General features: G+C 36.2%; 1 protein-coding gene across 10 annotated transcripts in view; it reads left to right on the top strand.

Annotated features, from left to right (window-relative positions):
- MYO9A (myosin IXA) overlaps window positions 1-21,611 on the top strand; it is a 245,425-nt gene that overhangs the window by 113,304 nt on the left and 110,510 nt on the right. For all 10 annotated transcript variants that reach the window (XM_060418900.1, XM_060418902.1, XM_060418897.1 and 7 more), the window contains 2 exons: window positions 497-638; window positions 9,459-9,654. In XM_060418900.1, the coding sequence (XP_060274883.1) occupies window positions 497-638; window positions 9,459-9,654 (338 nt within the window). The remainder of the gene's footprint in view (window positions 1-496; window positions 639-9,458; window positions 9,655-21,611) is intronic.

Here is a 21,611-nt window from a genome sequence, read left to right as displayed (position 1 = left end):
TTGTGATTCATCTAACCTGGCATTCCCCATGATGTACTGTGCATAGAAGTTAAATAAGCAGACTGACAATATACAGCCTTCTTGTACTCCTTTCCCAATTTTGAACCAGTCCTTTGTTCCATGTCTGGTTCTAAGTATTGCTTCTTGCCTCACAAACAAGAACTCTCTTGTTTCTCTCAAGAGACAGGTAAGATGGTCTTATATTCCCATATCTTTAAGAGTTTTCCACAGTTTGTTGTGATCCACACAGTCAAAGGCTTTAGTGTAGTCAATGAAGCATAAGTTGATATTTTTCTGGAATTCCCTTGCTCTTCCTATGATCCAGCAAATGTTGGCAACTTGATGTCCATTTCCTCTCAGCTTGTTATGAGAATTTATTTAAGTGAAAGCTCTCTGTAGTTTGGTAAATTTGTTAGATGAAATTGTAATTATTAAAAAAATACTTTATTAACTGCTGCATCTTTCTTTAGTGTTTTTGTTTTTATTTTTAATTTAGTTTTCCACAGGCTACAAATCAAACCCTGCTGGACAAGTTTAAGCACCAACATGAAGAGAATTCTTACATTGAATTTCCAGCTGTGATGGAGCCTGCTTTCATCATAAAGCATTATGCTGGGAAAGTAAAATATGGGGTAAAGGTCAGTAAATTTCTCATTGAATAAGCCTTTAGGACAGAGGAGTGTTCTTAACTGTTATCACCATCCCTGTTATGCTGTTTTCTTTGTAGTTGGTCAGTAACAGTGGGAGAAATTTTATAAGGATGGTACCAAAATTCATACTGTTCTCTGCAGTATTCTGTTGTCATTAGCTGATGGTTTTATTGGTTTTTTCCTGCAGCTAAAATTGATGTCGATCCATTCTAAATGTAATAGCCTTTTTATCTCATTTATTTTTAATTCTTTAAATTTGACTTTTATTTTATGTTGGGGTTTAGTTGATTTATAATGTGTTAGTTTCAGGTGTACAGCAGGTGAGCAGGTGTACAACAAAGCAGTTCAGCTATACGTATACATGTATCCATTCTTTCTCAGATTCCTTCCTCATACAGGTTATTACAGACGTGTAATGGCCTTTTTAGATCTGCAAGAATAGATGCCATTGGTATGTCTGAAACCCACTAGTTCATCTGTGTATGGTTGATTGAATTTTTCTCTTCTCTACATCCATGAGGCCTCATGTCCTCATGTACCTTTGGATATTTGTGAGCCTGAGCTCCTAATGAATATGCTGAGACTTAACTCCTGCAGAAAGGAATCTTCATAATTTTGCCCATCCATTGTTTGTAATTGAGGAACCCATTACCCTTCAACCATTTGATATGTAAGCCTGATATTGAAGGCAATTTCTAGGCAAGGTAGTGATGCTGTGGAATATTGTGGGGCAATATGTTTTTTCTGGATCTTGAGGTGAGAGTCAGAATTAAGACCACTCATTCACTCATCACTGATTCATTTATTCAAGAAATATTTATTAAAACATGAAGCACATGTCAAACTCTGTGCTGCTAATTTATCACTAGATCATTCTAAACACAATGCACAGAGTCTGACATTTGTGTTTAGAATGATCTAGTGATTAATTAGCTGACATGATCTTGGTGTATAAATTAATGAATAGCTTCTATGAGAGACAATAGTGAATTAGTCGATTTTTAATTTGTAGGTAATGAACACTCCCTTCAAAACTCAAATTTTGAGAGATGATCTGAAGTAAATGTGACCTTGGTGAGGGGTTGGGATGATGAATCTTATAGGCCATGAGATAGGACAAAATTTAATATGTTAAAATAATTGGAAATAGGTCAGCATTACTAGATTATAGTGATCAAGGAAGATAGTGGAGTGAAATCAATGTAGAGAATGGACAGTAACTTAGTTCTTTGGGGCTTCTTGATCAAGTTAAAGGAGTTTGGTTTTTGTTGAAATTCTGATGAGGAGCCATGAAAATATTTTAAGCAGAGGATATGTTATGTGTTTTTAAAAATCGGTTTCTCAGAGGAGAAAGAATAGCAGAGAGAGAGATTGGGAGCTGGGAGATCAATGAAACATTAAGGTAAACTGGACCCCTGAGGTGGCAGTAGAGATGGAGGAGATCTAGATGATTATGAGATATTTTTGGAGAAGCAATGACTAAATCTTGTTGATAGATTATAGTTAACTGACTTCTGGCTATAGGTGATGGGTGAATTTGAGGTGCTATTTTCTGAGATGGAAAAGACAAGAAGGAACAGATTTTTAGATACACATTTAGAATAACAGAGTAGAATGGTGGTTATTAGTGGGTGGGGGAGTTGAGGAGAGGCTGGCTAAGGATAAAAACCTGCAGTTAATTTCTGGAGTTCTGATGTACAGCATTATAATTATAGTAAACACTGTGTTTATAGTTAGCATTGTGATTATACCACTGTCTTCAAAGTTTCTAAGATAGACCAGATCTTAAATGTTCTTACCACAAAAAAATGATGATTGTATGACATAATAGAGGTGTTTGTTAACTTTAAAATGGTAATCATACTACAGTTTACAAATGTATCAAATCAGTATTAATATTTTATATACTTTAATGTTGTGTGTCAGTTACATCTCAATATATAAAAATAAAGTCTAAAACAAAAAAATCTTGACCTATAAAATCATATAGCAAGGTACATAAAATGCAGAAATCTCAAGTGTCCAGATTTCTCTCATGCCCCTTCCAGGCTCATTCTCCCCCACCCAGAGGTAAACATGACTGTAATTTTTTATCCTTAGTTGTTTTTTTTTTACTTATTAAATTTCAGATAAATAGAATCATACAATATATGCATTTATGTCTGTGATTCATTCATTCTTATTATCAGATAGGTTGAAAGTAAAAGGATGGGACAAAGACACACTAGGCAGACCCTAACAAAAAGAAAGTTCCTATAATTACATTATTATTGGACAAAGTAGGCTTTAAGACAAGAATCATTATTAGAAACAAAGACGTACACTTCATAACAATAAAAGGGGCTTGTTTCAATGAAGACATAATCAGAAGTTATATGTACCTGATGACTTCACTTCAGGCTAAAAGGGGAGCTAGACAAGTTTATCCTTAAAGTTGTAGATTTTCATACATATCTTTCAGTAACAACAAAATATGCAGACATGAAATCAATAAAAACAGAAAAATTGAACAGCACTGCTAAATAACTGACCTAATTGGCACATCGTAAAGATAACTAGATACTCTTTGGTGTTTATAAATTAAGTGAACTTCTTTTATGTAATCCCTGAATTAAAAAAGGAATCACAAGTGATAATATTTTAAACTGAACATTAATGAAGATATATGTATCAAAATTTGTAAGATGCATTTAAAGCAGTGATTTATGACTTTAAAAGTATATGTTAGAAAGGAAGACTGGTTGGCAAAACAGTAGAGAAAATCAGCAAACTAAACTAAAAGAAGGAAATAATAAAGCAAAGACTAGAAATCAATGCAATAAAAAGCAGACATAGAGTAGTAAAAAAAATGAGCAAAGCCAAAGGTTAGTTCCTTTAAAAATAACTGAAAATAATACAGATGATCCTTGAACAGCATAGTTTTCAGTTGCAGGGGTCCACTTGTACACAGTTGGAGATGTGTCCAGTGGTGAAAGTAAAGTCTGATGCTATAAAGAACAGTACTGCATATATTACTGGAATGTTAGGTCCATGAATCAAGGTAAATTGGATGTGGTCAAGCAGGAGATGGCAAGAGTGAACATCCATGTTTTAGGAATCAGTGAACTAAAATGGACTTGAATGGGTGAATTTAATTCAGATCACCATTATATCTACTCAGATGGGCAAGAAACCGTATAAGAAATGGAGTAACCCTCATAGTCAACAGAAGAGTCCAAAATGCAGTACTTGGATGCAGTCTTGAAAACGACAGAATGATCTCTGTTCATTTCTAAGGCAAACCATTCAGCATCACAGTAATACAAGTCTGTATCTCAACCACTAATGCCAAAAAAGTTGAAGTTGAATGGTTCGATGAAGACCTAGAAGACATGATAAAATGAACACCAAAAAAAAAAAAAAAAAGATGTTCTTTTCATCATAGGGGACTGGAATGCAAAAATAGGAAGTCAAGAGATATCTGGAGTAACAGGCAAGTTTGGCCTTGGAGTACAAAATGAAGCAGGGCAAAGCTAACAGTTTTGCCAAGAGAATGCACTGGTCATAGCAAACACCTTCTTCCAACAACACAAGAGATGACTCTACACATGGACATCACCAGATGGTCAATACGAAAATGAGATTGGTTATCTTCTTTGCAGCCAAAGATGGAGAAGCTACATATGATCAGCAAAAAAAAAAAAAAAAAAAAAAAATACCAGGAGCTGACTGTGGCTCAGATCATGATCTCCTGATTGCAAACTTCAGACTTTAAAGTAGGGAAAACCACTAAATCATTCAGGTATGACCTAAATCAAATTCCTTACAATTATACAGTGGAAGTGACAAATAGATTCAAGGGGTTAGATCTGATAGAGTGCCTGAAGAACTATGGACAAAGATTCGTGACATGGTACAAGAGGCCGAGATCAAGACCACCATCCCCAAGGAAAAAAAAAGGCTAAAAGGCAAAATGGTTGAGGATGCCTTACAAATAGCTGAGAAAAGAAGAGAAGCGAAAAGCAAATGAGAAAGGGAAAGATCTAACCATCTCAATGCAGAGTTCCAAAGAATAGGAAGGAGAGATTAAAAAAAGCCTTAAGTGCACAATGCAAAGAAATAAGAGGAAAACAATAGAATGGGAAAGACTAGAGATCTCTTCAAGAAAATAAGAGATACCAAGGGAACATTTCATGCAAAGATGGGCTCAATAAAGGACAGAAAATATATAAACCTACCAGAAGCAGAAGATATTAAGAAGAGGTGGTAAGAATACACAGAACTGTACAGGAAAGGTCTTAATGACCCGTACAACTACAGTGGTGTGGTAAGTCACCTAGAGCCAGACATCTTGGGTGTGAAGTCAAGTGGGCCTTAAAAAGCATCACTACGAACAAAGCTAGTGGAGGTGATGGAATTCCAGCTGAGTTATTTCAAATCCTAAAAGATGATGCTGTTAAAGTGCTGCACTTAAAATGCCAGCAAATTTGGAATACTCTGCAGTGGCCATAAGACTGGAAAAGGTCACTTTTCATTCTAGTCCCAAAGAAGGGCAATGCCAGGGAATGCTCAAACTACCACATGGTTGAACTCATGTCACATGCTAGCAAGGTAATGCTCAAAATCCTTCAAGCTAGTACTTCAATCAAGATAGTATTTAAATCAATAGTACTTGAATTGAGAACTTCAGGTGTTCAAGCTGGATTTAAAAAAGGCAGAGGAACCAGAGAGCAAATTGCCAACATCTGTTGGGTCATATAAAAAGCAAGAGAATTCCAGGAAAACACCTGCTTCATTGACTATGCTAAAGCCTTTGACTATGTGGATCACAACAAATTGGAAAATTTGTACATCAAGGCTGTATATTGTCATCCTGCTTATTTAACTTCTGTGCAGTGTACATCATGGGAAATGCTGGGCTGGATGAATCATAAACTGAAATCAAGACTCTTGGGAGAAATATCAACAACTTCACGTATGCAGATAACACCCCCCTAATGGCCTGAAGTGAAGAGGAACTTAAGAACCTCTTGATGAAGGTGAAAGAGGAGAGTGAAAAAGCTGGCTTAATACTAAACATTCAAAAAACTACAATCATGGCTTCTGGTCCCATCACTTCATGGCAAATAACCTGGGGAAAAAATGGAAACAGTGATAGACTATATCCTTGGACTCCAAAATCACTGCAGATGGTGACTGGAGCCATGACATTAAAAAACTCTTGTTCCTTGGAACAAAAACTATGACAAACCTAGACACTTAGCCAGCAAAGGTTCGCCTAATCAAAGCTATGGTTTTTCCAGTAGTCTCGTATGGATGTGAGATTTGGACCATAAAGAAGGCTGAGCACCAAAGAATTGATGCTTTTGAACTGTGGTGCTGGAGAGTACTCTTGAGAGTCCCTTGGACAGCAAGGATATCAAACCAGTCAATCCTAAAAGAAATTAACCCTGACTATTCATTGCAAGGACTGATGCTGAATTGAAGCTCCAATACTTTGACCACCTGACACAAAGAGCTGACTCATTGGAAAAGACCCTGATGCTGGGAAAGACTGAGGGCAGGGGGAGAAGAGGGTGACAGAGGATGAGATTGTTGGATGGCATCATCGACTCAATGGACATAAGTTTGAGCAAACTCCAGGAGATAGTGAGGACAAGGAAGCCTGGCGTGCTGCAGTCCATGAGATGCAAAGAGTCAGAAACTATTGAACGACTGAATAACAATTTATGCTAGACATCTTTCAGTAAATAGATGCTGCAGTACTGTGTGATCCGTGATTGACTGAATCCGCAAATGCAGCACTGTAGATGCTATGAAGATCTGACTGTAAAGTTATATGGGGATTTTCAGCTGTGGTTTTGGTCAGCATTCCTAACCCCCATGTTGTTCAAGGGAAAACTGTGTAAGTAAAAGATAACAGAAAATAACTAATGAAAGGAGAAAGCTTCACAGATTGCTGGTAGCAGAAACAAATAAGGGGGTTTAACTATACACTCTATAGAAGACATGAACATGTTTTGCCAATAAATTTGACAGTGTAAAGTTGAAAATTCCATGAAAAATATCACCAAAACTGAAACAAGAAAATATAGGAAAACTTAAAAATCCTATGTTTGTTAAGTAATTTGAATCAGTAATTTAAAATTTTCTACAAAGGGAATTCTAGGTCCACATGGTTTCACTAGTGACTGCTTTAAAGCATATAAGCAATACTAGTATTAAACATTTTCTTTCAAGTTTGAGATACCTTTAAAATGTATAAATGCATCGTCAGACTTAACAAGAAATATCTGAGCTGGAAATACAGATTTGGGTTTCATCATTTAGATAGAGTTTAAGCCACAATTATGGTTGAGATAAACTGATGTAGGATGATCAGAAACTATGGGTACACAAGATGAAACTCTTAAGAATTTTCAATACAGAACCAACAGTGGGGACTGAGAAGGGATAGCACAAGATACAAGTAGTAAGTCACAAGCTGTGTTGTCGTAGAAAGCAACAGAAGAGTTTCAATGATGATGTGATTATGATGTGATTTAGTTTATTAATACTTAGGAATGTAGGAATATGAAGGCAGAGAGACAGGACCATTACATTGGGAAATGTTGATGACTATCAACATGGAAAAGAGATATAGAATTTTAGATTTTACAGTGTAGTTGTTAATAGGACAGAATAATCTTTGGAGTAGGGCAGACTGATGTTTCAGTTCCTGTAGCAATGCTTATTATGTTTGACTTCTGACGAACTTCATTATCTCTGTGATTCCTTAGCAGTGAAGTTTGGTTTATAATCGAATCTACTTTATTGAGTAATTGTTAGAATTAAATTAGTTATGTATAGTGCTTAACTTAGTGCCTGACATTTGTCTGTCTGCCCTCAGTATTTGCTGCTGCTGGCATTTTGATTTGAAAATTCTTTTTCAGTTTTGCTAACTTTTATAATATATACTTTTGCTCAAAAAGTATTTAGGGACAAACTGAGCGCCAAGACGTCTGACTTGTTTCCCTCTTCCCCCTGTTTTCAGGAGAACCAAGAATTATTAGGAAAGGAAAGTCCCAAAGGTAGCAGGATGAGTCCAAGCTGCCTTGTGGACATGAGGGTTGATGATATTATACTAGGTATGACCCTCCAGGAATTCTGAGTTAGAGCTATTCTGTGAAGCTGCACTGACATGAAATGATTTACTCACCAGTCCTTCCATCTGGAGAAGGAAATGGCAACCCACTCCAGTATTCTTGCCTGGAGAATCCCAGGGACAGAGGAGCCTAGTGGGCTGCCGTGTATGGGGTCGCACAAAGTCAGACATGACTGAAGCAACTTAGCAGCAGCAGCCTTCCATCTGGGTGTGGCTATAGTCAAACACCTAGACTCTATGTATCAGTCTGGGACCTTCTTCCAGGAGTGTAAGTTTCTTGCCCCCCTTATCTTTTTGTGAGGTATTTAAACTCATTTTCTTCTGTTCTATCATCTCTCACCTCCATTGGCAAGTGGTTTTAACTGGCTATTTACATTCTTTTGGTAATCTTATCCAACTTTAAAAATGTATATGCTGATGATATCCAGATGTGTTTTCTGAAATCTGTTAAACTCTAGGCAGATACGTCCATCTGCCTACTTGATGTCTGTATGCAGACATAGTATAGTGGTTATGAGTGGCTATGTTTGAACCTCTGTTCTTCTCATTACTGTGTGATAGGGGCCAAGATAGTTAACCTTTCTGTGACTCAACTTCCTCATCTATAAAATAATAATAATAATATCCATCTCAAGGACTTGTTAAGGTGTATTTATCTCAAGGACTTGTTAAGGTGATGAAATGAACTTCAATGAGACAACGTGTAAAATGCTTAGAAGTGAGCCATTTACTTAGTAACTTCTCAGTAAATGTTGCTTGTTATCATCCTTATTTTCACCATCTCTAGCTTCACTTGGACAAAACTTATCTCCTGATCATCAATTTCTATCATATCTTCTCTTTTCTCAAGTCTTCTCCATATTAGTATATATAGTACCTCCACCTACCTCGTTGCTCAAACCCAAAATATAGGTGTTAACCTAATTCTCTCGTTCACTCACAATGCTCTAATCCACCAGCAAGTCCTTCACCCTTACCTCTAAAAAATGTCCCAAATATGTAACCATTTTCCCTTTCCTATAGTACCATCCTTATAGCCCAAGTCACTGTCAGCTCTTATTTGGAATACCTTTCTCCATTCTTTGTACAGTTAATTCCTTCAGTAGCAATCAGTGATGTTTCTAAAACATCAGTTAGTTCACGTCATTATCGTTCCAGTGGCTTTCCTTGACACTTGAATAAAGTCCAGACTCCTAACTCAGTCTTGCATAGCTTGCATAGCCTATTTATCTCCCTTTTCTTGTACCTCTCACCCTTGCCGAGAATGCTCTAGACCTCAGACTTACTAACATTCTCCTAACTCCTGCAACTTAGCACCACCTGAAGGTAGTAGGTGTTCCCTTTGAGTGAAATATTGTTCCTGGTCTTCTCATTTCTGGCTTCTTTTTATTACTCAACTCTCTTGTTGTTTTATGTGATAGTCTCTTAGAGAATCTCTGCCAGACTAATGTTTAACAAGCTGCAATGAGTTGGTGGAATGTTCATTCTAATTTAAATGAATTGTAGAATTAAATAGTTTTAGGCTTAGATGGGACTTTATAGAGGATATCTGTCTGGTCCATCTAGCTGGCTAACACAGAAATCACTTCTATACTCTTATTCAGCCACTGTTCAAATATGTCACCCATTTTCTTCTTGGCTTAATACATTTTTTCGAAAATAACACTGGTATTTTTTTCATGTAGGATTTCCGGGAAAAAAATACAGATCATATGCGTCCTGACATTGTAGCTCTTCTGAGAAGTAGCAAGAATGCATTTATCTCTGGGATGATTGGAATTGATCCTGTAGCTATTTTCCGATGGTCAGTTCTCCGAGCTTTTTTTAGAGCCGTGGTTGCTTTCAGGGAAGCTGGGAAAAGACACATTCAGAGAAAAACTGGTAAGCAATAGACATCAGTATTCTGCCATGCTTCTGTTTTTTTTTTTTTTTTTTAAATCATGCCCTAACATCGTGTTTCAGATCTAATGAGTGCTGATGAACTTTATGTGTGTGTGTGTGTATTATTAATAAATACTGATAGGAATAATGAGTGTAAAGCACCTGTTATTTCTTAGGCATACTGACATTGGTAAGATTCTTAAGCCAAAAGTGAAATTATTATGTAATTGTATAGAACTTAATACTGATACCGTTCTCTGTTTTCTTCTAATGTCATAGTTTTTTACTACAAATGAAACATAATATGGAAGCATAAATCAGGAGACAGAAAAATTAGGATTGAGGTAGTATAGCATGGTGGATAAGCCAGCTTCACTTGTCATCTCTGTTGTCCGGAGTTGAATCAGTTGTTATCTCTTCTCTTGACTGATTTTGTGACTGTTAGGGAGTGTTAATAGTACCTTCAATATTGAGGGTAAAATTAGGTAATACTTGTAAAGTGTCTGGTTGTGAAGTGTAATGTTTGTTTCCTTATGCTTACTTTAGTTAGCTGAATTTTACTTTAAAAGTTAGAAATGGATAAAGCTGGATACTCTTTTGTGTGCCCCTCTGCTGTAGCTCTAACCTTAGACCGTTGCTGCAGAGTGAGGATTTTCTAATACATATGTAATCCTTTAAAGTAACATTCTTCTGCCAAGAAGCCCCAGCAGAAGTGCAGGAGGATACACTTTGTACTTTCAGGGCTCCTAGGCTTACTTCTGTGCCTTTTTGGCATGTGCATTAGCAGTGAAAATTTAAATTTGGCTATTATATTTTTTTAATGAATAAAATATTAGAAAGATTGTATTTCTAAAATGAGAGGCCAAAGTAATTGAATTTCATTTCTGTACTTCAGATTATAATGTGTATGAACTGGCCTGTGTGAATAGAACTATATATATTTTTTGAAAATAGAAGGAAAATCTTAAAACTGCTTTGCCTTTGCCAAAATTATTTCTAAGAGGCTATCTTTGCAAAAAAACTTGAAACAAACTTAAATTGAGGTATAATGGACATATGACATTATATTAGTTTCAGGTATATAACATAATGATTCAGTATTTATATATACTGTGAAATGATTCCATCCATCACTATTCCAACCATCACAGAGTTACAGACATTTTTTGTATGTGATGAGAACTTTCACAAGTTAATTTCTTGGCCACTTTCAAATATATACTGCATTATTGACTACAGTTACCAGCAAAAAACTAAAAGGAAAAGTTTTTTTTTAAAGATGTAATTTATTGTAGTGGACATCAATTTATGTATCAATATTGAAAAATGTGTCAATTCTGGAAATTGATATTCTACTAAGATTTAACTAAGACAATAAACTTTTCTTATATTTACTATTAAATACTTTGCTTTCTGTAAAAGTTACATTGTATATTCTTTTGGCATTTAAATTATTATTTGTGAAAGCTGGTTCTGTGTGTATTAGTATTAGTACAAAGACATGCGATGTTACTAATGCTTCTAATGATCAATCAACTGAGCCTGTATTATCTCTGCTTCGATAACTTCTAGATTCTTGTTTTCTAATCTAATTTCTCTTTCTGGCCAGCATAGAGCTTCCGTGTAATAAATTCTTTTATACTGGGGTATGACATGTATGCATAAAAGTGCACAGAACAAAAACACAGTTCAGTGAATTATCACAAAGTGAAAACGCTTGTGAAACTATCTTCTATGTTAAGAAAGAGAGTATGACCGACATGCTAGAAAGTCCCCCTTGCATAAACTTAAAAATTTCCCTTTTTATCTAGAAAAAAAAAAAGATAGTTCATTTGCATTTTGAGATAATCACTGAGTGAGCAGGTTTGTTACAGAGAATAATCGTATTACTGTATATTAGTGTCAGTGCCAAAATTTAGCGTTTTTCCTCCCTCTGTACCATTTACCACCTGCTCTTTTCTGGTGAGTTTAGGATATTATAAAGTTAGAACATTGTAGTATTGCACAATAGAAACTAACAAAATAACTGAAAATGGACTAAGTAGTAGATTCAGAACTTTTATAATCACCATAAGTAGAATGCAGATATATCAGAGTGAAACAGGAATTGGAGATTATTTAAACAGAAGTAGAACATGTGAAAGGCAGAAGATAACCACGTTCAGATTGTGAATTAGAATAAGATGTCAAAAATATTATTTCTAATGAAGAAAGTAAATGTAGAATACAGAGTGCAATATATTTTCACTTCCTTTGAGAGTATCTTTTAAAGGAAATAAATATCAGTGGACTTTTAGCTAATTGTCAAGAAATACCTTGTTGCTAAACCAAAAAAAAAAGAATTCTTGATTTTGTTAAGGAATTCTCTAACATTCTTCTTCATCAAGCCAGCTGAGCACAAATGAGAATATCAAATTTAAGTCTTCTTTTGACTGTTATTTTTTTTTATAGATTTCTATATTAGAGAACACAATGCCATTTTAAGACTTTTAAGTAAAAAAATTAATTCAATTAATTGTTTGAAGAATAAATTTGTTATAGTTGTGAGTTATAGCTATGGCAGTTTATTAGGAAACCATAAAATATTCCTAGTAGAGTCATGTAAACAGGCAGTTTGAATGAGGTACCATGTTGGCCCTGCTAGGAGGTAAAATTAGAAATGATAATGATTTTTCTGGTGAACAGTGAGGTACGGAAGAACAGCTCTTCCAGTGGTGTCATCCATCTTGCCTCTGATTTACTCCTTCTGAATAAGAAAGAGCCTGGACTAGAGAGTACAGTGGAGATCATATCTTGACCATGAGTTATACAGTGTGTTGCTGTGGGTGTAGTGATGCTTATTTGTTTCTTTTGGAGTTACATAAAAATATAGCCAAAGAGGAATTTTAATCCATCTAAAAAGACTAGGGAGAGACAGGAAATTCAGCTGTGGCATTGGTGTAAGAGGCAAGAATGAGAATTTAAAGTGTCATTCAGTGTCTTCATCTACAGGGAGAAAATCTGAAGCCATTCATATAGTGTCTGTAGGTAGAGAGTGTTAATGGTTCCCACATAACCTGTTCCTCTTCACCATCCCACACAGAGGGCTGCATGACTCTAATGAACTCCCATTTGTTTTTCAAGTGGGAGAAGGATTCCAGTGACGATCCTTTTCCAGAAATAACCAGGTACTAAAACTAATTTAGATTTCACCTAAATAGGGTTGGACATGACGTGGCAACTAAACAACAACAACACACAGGATCTAGGATTTCTCCTGCATTGGCAGCTGGGTTCTTTACCACTAGTGCCACCTGGTAAGCCCTGGGTCTAGGGTTTCTATGCAGTAGTCTGTCCGCAATTCTACCCAGTACTTAAGACAATTAAATGCATTTTTGTTAACAACAAAACCCTGACCATTACTATTAAATTCATTCTGTGTTAGACTCTATGGTGTGGTGATTAAGAGTAAGGGTTTTAGATTGAATGTCAATTCAGCAGGGGAGACAGGACTTCTGAAAATGCATCTCTTCCATAAAAGCAACAAGAACACTTGCAAAAATTGTCAGAATAACTTTGTTGGAGCTCAAGAAATTCATCAAAGGCCTGCAGTAATTTGGAAAGTGTACATACAAGAAAGAAGACCGAATGTTATTAATGTCAGTGCATTTTATAGTGTTTAAGCTTGCACTGCTCACCACCCTCCCTCAGTGGCCTTGAAAACCAATAGCCTAGATATGCAGTGAAAATCAGAAGTGGGAGTGCACTGGAGGGAGTAGAAGGGGACTGGTACTCCTTCAGAGCTCCATTCCCAGAGAATTGTCATTATTTAACCTATTTGGTAGTTTCATGGAAGACCCCACTTACAAGGCTATCTTTTAACCTGACTTAGAGCTTTCCCAGTATGAATAACCTTTGATCTAGGGGTTTTGTCCAAAACAGTCAGAAACAGTTGTTGAACGTTGCAACTCTCTGATGCAATAGATAACAGTTGGGGCAAAAACTAGCCAAAACATTTAAAAGGAACACCTGAGGAATGAGGTTTCCATAATGGCTATGAAAAGTATCTGTGTATTCATGGGAATTTAGGTGGCTAAGCACATGCATAGGACTGTGTACGTGCCTAGGGCTATGCTCAGTAAAGACCTGAAGAGATCCTGATTTCTTATCTCAGGATAACATTCAGGTTTCCTGTGAGCAGGGTAAGACAGAGTTCTAAACTGCCTAGCTGAATGTTGTATGTATGCTTCAACGTAAGCACTCAATGACCCTTGACAAAGACTGGAAGAATTACTGGTTTCAGGCATGTAAAGATATATGCCTCCAGTCAATAGCTGTTTATTAAGCTAAGTGAGCAGAGGTTTCCATGGTCACCTGTGACAAAGAATACAAACTTGCAGAATTAGTTCAGTAATGTCCTAAATAAATAGCAACTATAAGAATCAGCAGCAACAGTAAATCCTGGGGAGAGAGAAAAAATGTGATTTTCAGAGTTGCCATGTTATATTATTTAAAATATCTGGTGTTCTATATAAGATTTTGAGACATGCAAAGAAATATAACACTATGATCCATACATGGGGAAAGAAGGAATCTGTAAAAACCTATCTCTGAAAAAATCCAGGCATTGATATTGCTAGACAGAATTTTTAAACTATGTTAAATATGTTTAAAGACATAAAGGCAACCATATCTGAAGAACAAAAGGAGAGTATGAGAACAATGTCCAACCAGATGGAGAATATCAAATTTTAGATACACACAAATCAGTTTTGAAGTGGGGAAAAAGTGTACGGTAACTGAAATGAGAAATTCAGAAGGGGTCAATAGCAGATTTGAATAAGCAGAAGCCAGAATTGGTAAACATGAAGACAGATCAGTTGAGTTGAAGAATAAAGAATGAAGAAGATAAGTAGAGCTTCTAGACCTATGGGATACCATGAGGCATATAAACTTTTGAGAGGGAAAGGAGGGAAAGGGACAGAAAGAATATTTCATGAAATAATGGCCCCAGTCTCCTCAAGTTTGATGAGAAAATTAATCTATACATCTCAGAAGCTCAACAGATTATAAGATGAGTGAATTCAGAGATTCAAACTTAGATGTATCATAATTAAACTATCTAGAGGTAAAGAGAGACTGTTGAAAGTGGCACATCTGGGCTTTCCAGGTGGCGCTGGTGGTAAAGAACTGGCATGCCAGTGCAGGAAACATGAAATGTGGGATTATCCCTGGGTCAGGAAAGTCCCCACACCCACTCCAGTATTCTTATCTGGAGAATTCCATGGACAGAGGAGCCTGGTGGACTATGGTCCATAGAGTCTCAGAGAATCAGACATGATTGAAGCAACTTAGCATGCACGCATGCACAAAGTATCCTCAGTATGATTGACAGTTGATTAATCATTAGAAACCATTGAGGCTAGAGAACAATGGCATGGCATATCCAAAGTGCTAGAAGAAAAGTCTGTCAATCAAGAATTCTATATTCACTAAAACTATCCTTTAGGACTTCCTGGTGGTCCAGTTGTTGTTAAGAATCTGCCTGCCAATGCAAGGGACATGGGTTTGATACCTGGTCAGGGAAGATCACATATGCCACAGAGCAGCTGACCCCCATGTGTCACAGCTGCTGAGCTCACATGCCTAGAGCCTGTGTTCCACAACACAGAAAGCCTCTGTGCAGGTGTGATGACCTAGTGCAGCCAAAAAAAGAAAAAAATCCCAAAACACACATATACACAGACACAAGAACTATCCTTCAAAATGATGGTGAAATTAAGACATTCCCAGGCCAACAAATCCTGAATGACTGCTACTAGCTGTCGCACAGGAAATGTTAAAGGGAGTTCTGGCTGAAATGAAAGGACATAGACAGTAATTTGAAAGCATATGATGTAATAAAGAGTACCATTAAAGGCAACTATAAAGTTATAGTTTGTACTATGTAAAAGATAGTATAAATGTATCTTTTACATTTTGTAACTTAAAAAAAATAATTTTGTAACCTTTTTTCCTCCAATCTGATTTAAAAGACAACTATAAAAAACAATAATTACATATCTTTGTCAGAGGGCAGGCCATTTTAAAAGCTGTAATTTGCATGACAATAACAGCATAAAGGAAGAGGATGGAAATGAAGTTATATAGGAAGAAAGTTTTTACATACTATTGAAATTAAGTAGTTTTTAATCCAGGCTAGATTGTTATAAGGCAAGATGCTAATTTTAATTCCCTGTTAAGAAAATAGCTAAAAAATAATATAGTAATAATATAAATGGCCAAAATGTTTAAACAGTATGCTAGATAACATGTATTTAGTACAAAAGAAGATTGTATTGAAAGAATAGAGGAACAAAAATAATATGTCTCTAAACATATGTGGAGACTAAGTAACAAAGTTCTTAATAACCAGTGAGACAAAGGAAATCACAAGGGAGATTAGAAAATAGTTTGAAATTAATGCAAGAAAATACACACCCGAATCTTACGGGATACAGCTAAAACAGTGTTTGGAAGAAAATTTATAGGTTCAAATACTTCTATTAAAAAAGAAAGAATATCTCAAATCAGTAACCTAATGCCTCACCTTATGATTCTAGGGAAAAAGGGCAAGCTAAACCTAAAGGAAGAAATAGGAAGGACATTATAAAGAGGAGATCTGAAATAAATAAAATAGAAGAAAACAAAAGCAAAAGCTGCTTCTTTAAAAAGGTAAACAAAATTGACAAACCTTGAGGTAGACAGACCAAGAAAAAGAGAAAGTTCAGTTCAGTTCAGTCGCTCAGTCGTGTCCGACTCTTTGCGACCACATGAATCGCAGCACGTCCGGCCTCCCTGTCCATCACCATCTCCCGGAGTTCACTCAGACTCAGGTCCATCGAGTCCATAATGCCATCCAGCCATGTCATCCTCGGTTGTCCCCTTCTCCTCCTGCCCCCAATCCCTCCCAGCATCAGTCTTTTCCAATAAAACTCTTCGCATGAGGTGGCCAAAGTACTGGAGTTTCAGCTTTAGCATCATTCCTTCCAAAGAAATCCCAGGGCTGATCTCCTTCAGAATGGACTGCTTGGATCTCCTTGCAGTCTAAGGGACTCTCAAGAGCCTTCTCTAACACCACGGTTCAAAAGCATCAATTCTTCGGCACTCAGCCTTCTTCACAGTCCAACTCTCACATCCCTACATGACCACTGGAAAACCATAGCCTTGACTAGACGGACCTTAGTCAGCAAAGTAATGTCTCTGCTTTTGGATATACTATCTAGGTTGGTCATAACTTTTCTTCCAAGGAGTAAGCGTCAAATTGGGGAAATAAAGGAGGGTGTTGCTACTGAACTGATGGAAATGAAAAGGATTATAATACTATGAACAGTTGTATGGCAGCAAATTAAAATCTAGTGGAAATGGAAAAATTCCTGGAAAGATGCTAACAGCCTATATACTGACTTCAGAAGAAAAAGAAAGTCTGAATAGGCCTGTCACAGGAAAAGAGATTGGATTAGTTATGAAAAAAATCTTCCCACAGAGCAAAGCCAAGAACAGTGAATTCATTGATAAATTTTACCCAGTACTTAATGAAATGAAAAATTAGCACCAATTCTTTATAAACTCTTCCCAAGAAATAGAAGATAGGGGAATGCTTTTGTTCTGTTTTGGTGAAGACAGTGTTACCAGGATACCAGATAAGACATCATAGAAATGAAAACCACAAACCGATATCCCTCAACAAAAATTGTCAACAGAATACTTATAAGCTGAGTTCAGCAATATGTAAACAATATTTTATACCACTATCTACTGAAATTTACTCAGAAATGCAAGGTTAGTTCAGCTTAGAAAAATCAAGTCAGAGTAATACACCACATTGATAGAATAAAGGACAAAAATCACATCATCACCTCAACATACACAGAAAAGGCCTCACAGAAGTGAATACCTTTTCATGTTTTTCATTATAAAAATGCTGAACAAATTAAGAATAGAAAGAAGACTTCCTCAGCCTGATAAGGGGACCTGTGAAAAATCCATATTTGATGGTGAATAACTGAATACTTTTCCTTTAAGATCAGAAATAAGACAAGATATCTGCTTTTACATCTTCTATATAACATTGCCCTGGAGATACTGGTAAGAGTAAACAGGCAAGGAAAAGAAAGAAAAGACATCCAAAATGGAAAGGAAGAAACTATTTTGTTTATAGATGGCATATCGTGTATAAAATTGCCTAAGGAATCTACAAAAAAAATCTGCTGGAGATAATAAATGACCTCATCAAGTTGCAAGACTCCAAATCAATATGCAAAATCAGTTGTATTTCTATACACTAAAAATGAAAAACCTGAAAACAAAATTAAGTTGGTGCTCTAATTACAAGAGCACCAACAAGTATAAAATTCTATTAGTAAATTTAACAAAAGAAATGCAAGGCTTGTTCACCAAAACTGCGAAATATTGTTGAAAAAATTTAAGGAATACTGCAGTTATTGGAAAAATACTCTGCGTTCATGCATTGAAAGGGTTAATGTAGTTAGCTGGCAATAATGGATCTACAGATTCAGCATAGTCCTGTCAAAACCCCAGCTATTGACAAAGCTGATCCCAAAATTGATACGTAAAGGAATCTAGAAATGCATGAAGGGCAAAAGTTGGAGGATTCACATTTCTCAGTTTGGATTAGGCAGTGGTTTCTTAGGTATGACACCTAACACATAAGCAACCAAATACAAAAAGGGATAAATTAGACTTTACACAAATAGAAAACTTTTGTGCCTCAGAGGACACTGTTGAGAACTGACAACTCATAGAATGATAGAAAATATTTATAAAACATGTATCTGATAAGGAACTGGTATCTAGATCGTAAGCATTTCTTGCAGTTCAATAGTAGAAAACTAATAACCTGGTTTTAAAAAGGGCAAAGGATCTGAAAAGACATTTCTCTAAAGAAGATATGCAAATAGTTAATAAAACACATGAAAAGATGCTCAATATAATATGTCATCAGGGAAATGCATATTGAAACCACAGTGAGAATACCACTTCACTTCACAGCTGTAATAAAGTAGACAGGAAATAATGTTGGTAAGGATGTGGAGAACTTGGAAGCCTCATATGCTGCTAGTGAAAATGTAAAACGATGTAGCCACTTTGCCTAAAACACCCTGCTAGTTACCATTTTATCTAGTAATGAATGCCTCTCTTAGGTAGATACCTAAAAGAATTGAAAACAGATGTTCAAACAAAACTTGTACCTGATTTTCTTAGCATCGTACTAATAGTAGCCGAAAGATATTGATAGAAACAACTCAAATATTCATCAGCAATTGAATGGATAAACAAACTGCTATATCCATACAATGGAGTACTATTCTGTCATGTAATGAATGAGGTACTAGAACCTGCTACAACGTGGATGAAGCTTGAAAACATTTTGTTAAGTGAAAGAGCAAGGCACAAAAGGTCACATACTGTATGATTCCATTTATATCAATTTTCTAGAATAGGCAAATCTGTGTATAGAATATAGGTTAGTGTTTGCCTAGGACTGGAGTGGGAAGACTGGGAAATGAGAAGGGAAGTGATAGTTTAAAAATATAGGGTTTCTCTTTGATATGATGAAGGTATTCTAAAATTGATTGTGATGATGGTTAAACAGCTTTGGGAATTTTACTAAAAACCTCTGAATTGTACACTTTGGGGCTTTCCTGGTGGCTCAGAGGTTAAAGTGTCTGCCTCCAATGCGGGAGACCCGGGTTCGATCCCTGGGTCGAGAAGATCCCCTGGAGAAGGAAATGGCAATCCACTCCAGTATTCTTGCCTGGAGAATCCCATGGACGGAGAAGCCTAGTAGGTTACAGTCCACGGGGTCGCAAAGAGTCGGACACGACTGAGCGACTTCACCTCACCTCTTGTACACTTTAGATAAGTGAATTGTGTGCTATGTGAATTGTATTTCTATGAAGCTGTTATATGCAAACGCACGTAGAATGAATGTCTATTGTGGCTTTATTTATAATAACCCCCAAATGGAAACATCCACATATCCATCAGTGAAAGAAACGGTAACCGAGTCGTGATATATTCCTACCTTGTTACATTATTTAGCAATTAAAATACTAAACTACTGATAGGATGAATGAGTCACAAAAATATTTATCAGAAAGCCAGAATGAAAGAATATGTACTGTATGATTTCACTTAGTTTAAGAACAGGTTAAATAATACATAGATCATTACTTGGTTGACTCTGGAAGGGATAGAGATGGTATTTACCAGAAGGGAATACAAGAACTAGTTGAGGTGATGAAAATGTTCTATATCTTGATTGAGGATTACATGATATAACTGTTTAAACTTACCAAACTCTATACTTGAGATTATGAATTTTACTGTATGTGAAATTTATCTTTAAAAAATGGCCATTAAAAGTATACCTTTAAAAAAGCACTGGAAACTGGCATTATAGAAACTGTTACAGGATCAGAGACACAGTTTCAGATTTGAATGCTACAAGGAAGCTGGAATTAAGCCCCTGTTATGTGGTATAAGGAGCTTCAAAGAGCTTGAACTTTTCTGTCACTGAAAAGATAATTGAAAAATTCTGTTTATTTGCCCTGCCTAGGAGGAACAAGAGTAATCTTATCAATATGTGTAAGGCCTTGGATAAAGTTTGAAAACAAAGCTTGCCTAAAAAAATTAGTGTTCTGTATCTTTACCAGGCATGGGTTATGGCTGTTAACCATGCGTGGGAATTTATGCAGTTTGATGCATAATCTCAGACTGAGAAATTATCCAGACTAGACTAGAAACTAGCACAAGCAAACACTAAACAAACTTTTTAAGAGTCTGAGACTCCACTGCAAATGTACTTATAAAACTATCCTAGGAAACCAAACTGTTTTGACAGGGAGCTGATGAACACAACAAAGAGAGGAATATCACTTTAAGGGTTAGAAACAGTATTAGAGTGTGTAAAGCAATCTTTAAAATTGGTAAAGAGTTAAAAGAAGGCATAGAAAGCAAAATGAAAGAATTTTCATTCATACCTGAATTGCAGGTGTGCCGGTAAGACACAGAACGATCACAGATAGAAAATTACCCATTACCCAATTGAAACTGTGCTTAGCAGGGCTTGCTTGGTGGCTCAGATGGTAAAGAGTCCACCTGCAATACGAGAGGCCTGGGTTTGATCCCTGGGTTGGGAAGATCCCCTGGAGGAGGGCATGGCAACCCACTCCAGTATTCTTGCCTGAAGAATCCCCATGGGCAGAGGAGCCTGGTGGGCTACAGTCCATGGGCTTGCAAAGAGTTGGACACGACTGAGAGACTAATATGAGTACAATGGCTGTATCAATTTTGAGTGAGTTTTAACTTAAGATTACATCATAATTCAGTATATTTAATATTCTGAACTTTTATACAAAACACTTTCATACCATAATTTTCTTAAATTATTTCTGACTGCTGTATATCATTAGATATTGAAGGACCTGTAAGTCTGGTGATAACTTTAGAAAATTAAAATTTGGATAGAGCATGAGTAGAACTCACCAGGTGTTTTTTTCCTCAAATGGTCCCCCTCCACTGATAGCCTCCCAACTCTACCCCACCATGTTACTAGCCAAATGTAGGCTCCTCTGAGCCTAAGCATTCCTTCTCCAAGCACCCAATCAAGGTGGGAGATTATTGAGAATAGAATATTTTTATTGAGGTATCTTTTGATTGAGAAATGGTGGTTACTTGGTAAAACTTGTCTCTTGAAACATTGAACACTTGCAACTATGGACTCCCCATACTATATAAATGAGATAATGTTTCATTAGCTTATTTTTACATTAACTAGTATGAATTCTTAAAATATCGTGTATAACCTGACTGTATCTGTATCACATATACAAATACATATACCTATGTCTGTCTATTGTAATCTATTGTTATGGCATCGTGAGTTTCTATCTCCTTAGCCAAAAAGTTGATGC

The sequence above is a fragment of the Ovis aries genome, chromosome 7 (genome assembly GCF_016772045.2).
Source record: "Ovis aries strain OAR_USU_Benz2616 breed Rambouillet chromosome 7, ARS-UI_Ramb_v3.0, whole genome shotgun sequence".
Lineage (NCBI taxonomy): Eukaryota > Metazoa > Chordata > Mammalia > Artiodactyla > Bovidae > Ovis > Ovis aries.
This window is presented reverse-complemented; position numbering and strand designations above follow the sequence as displayed.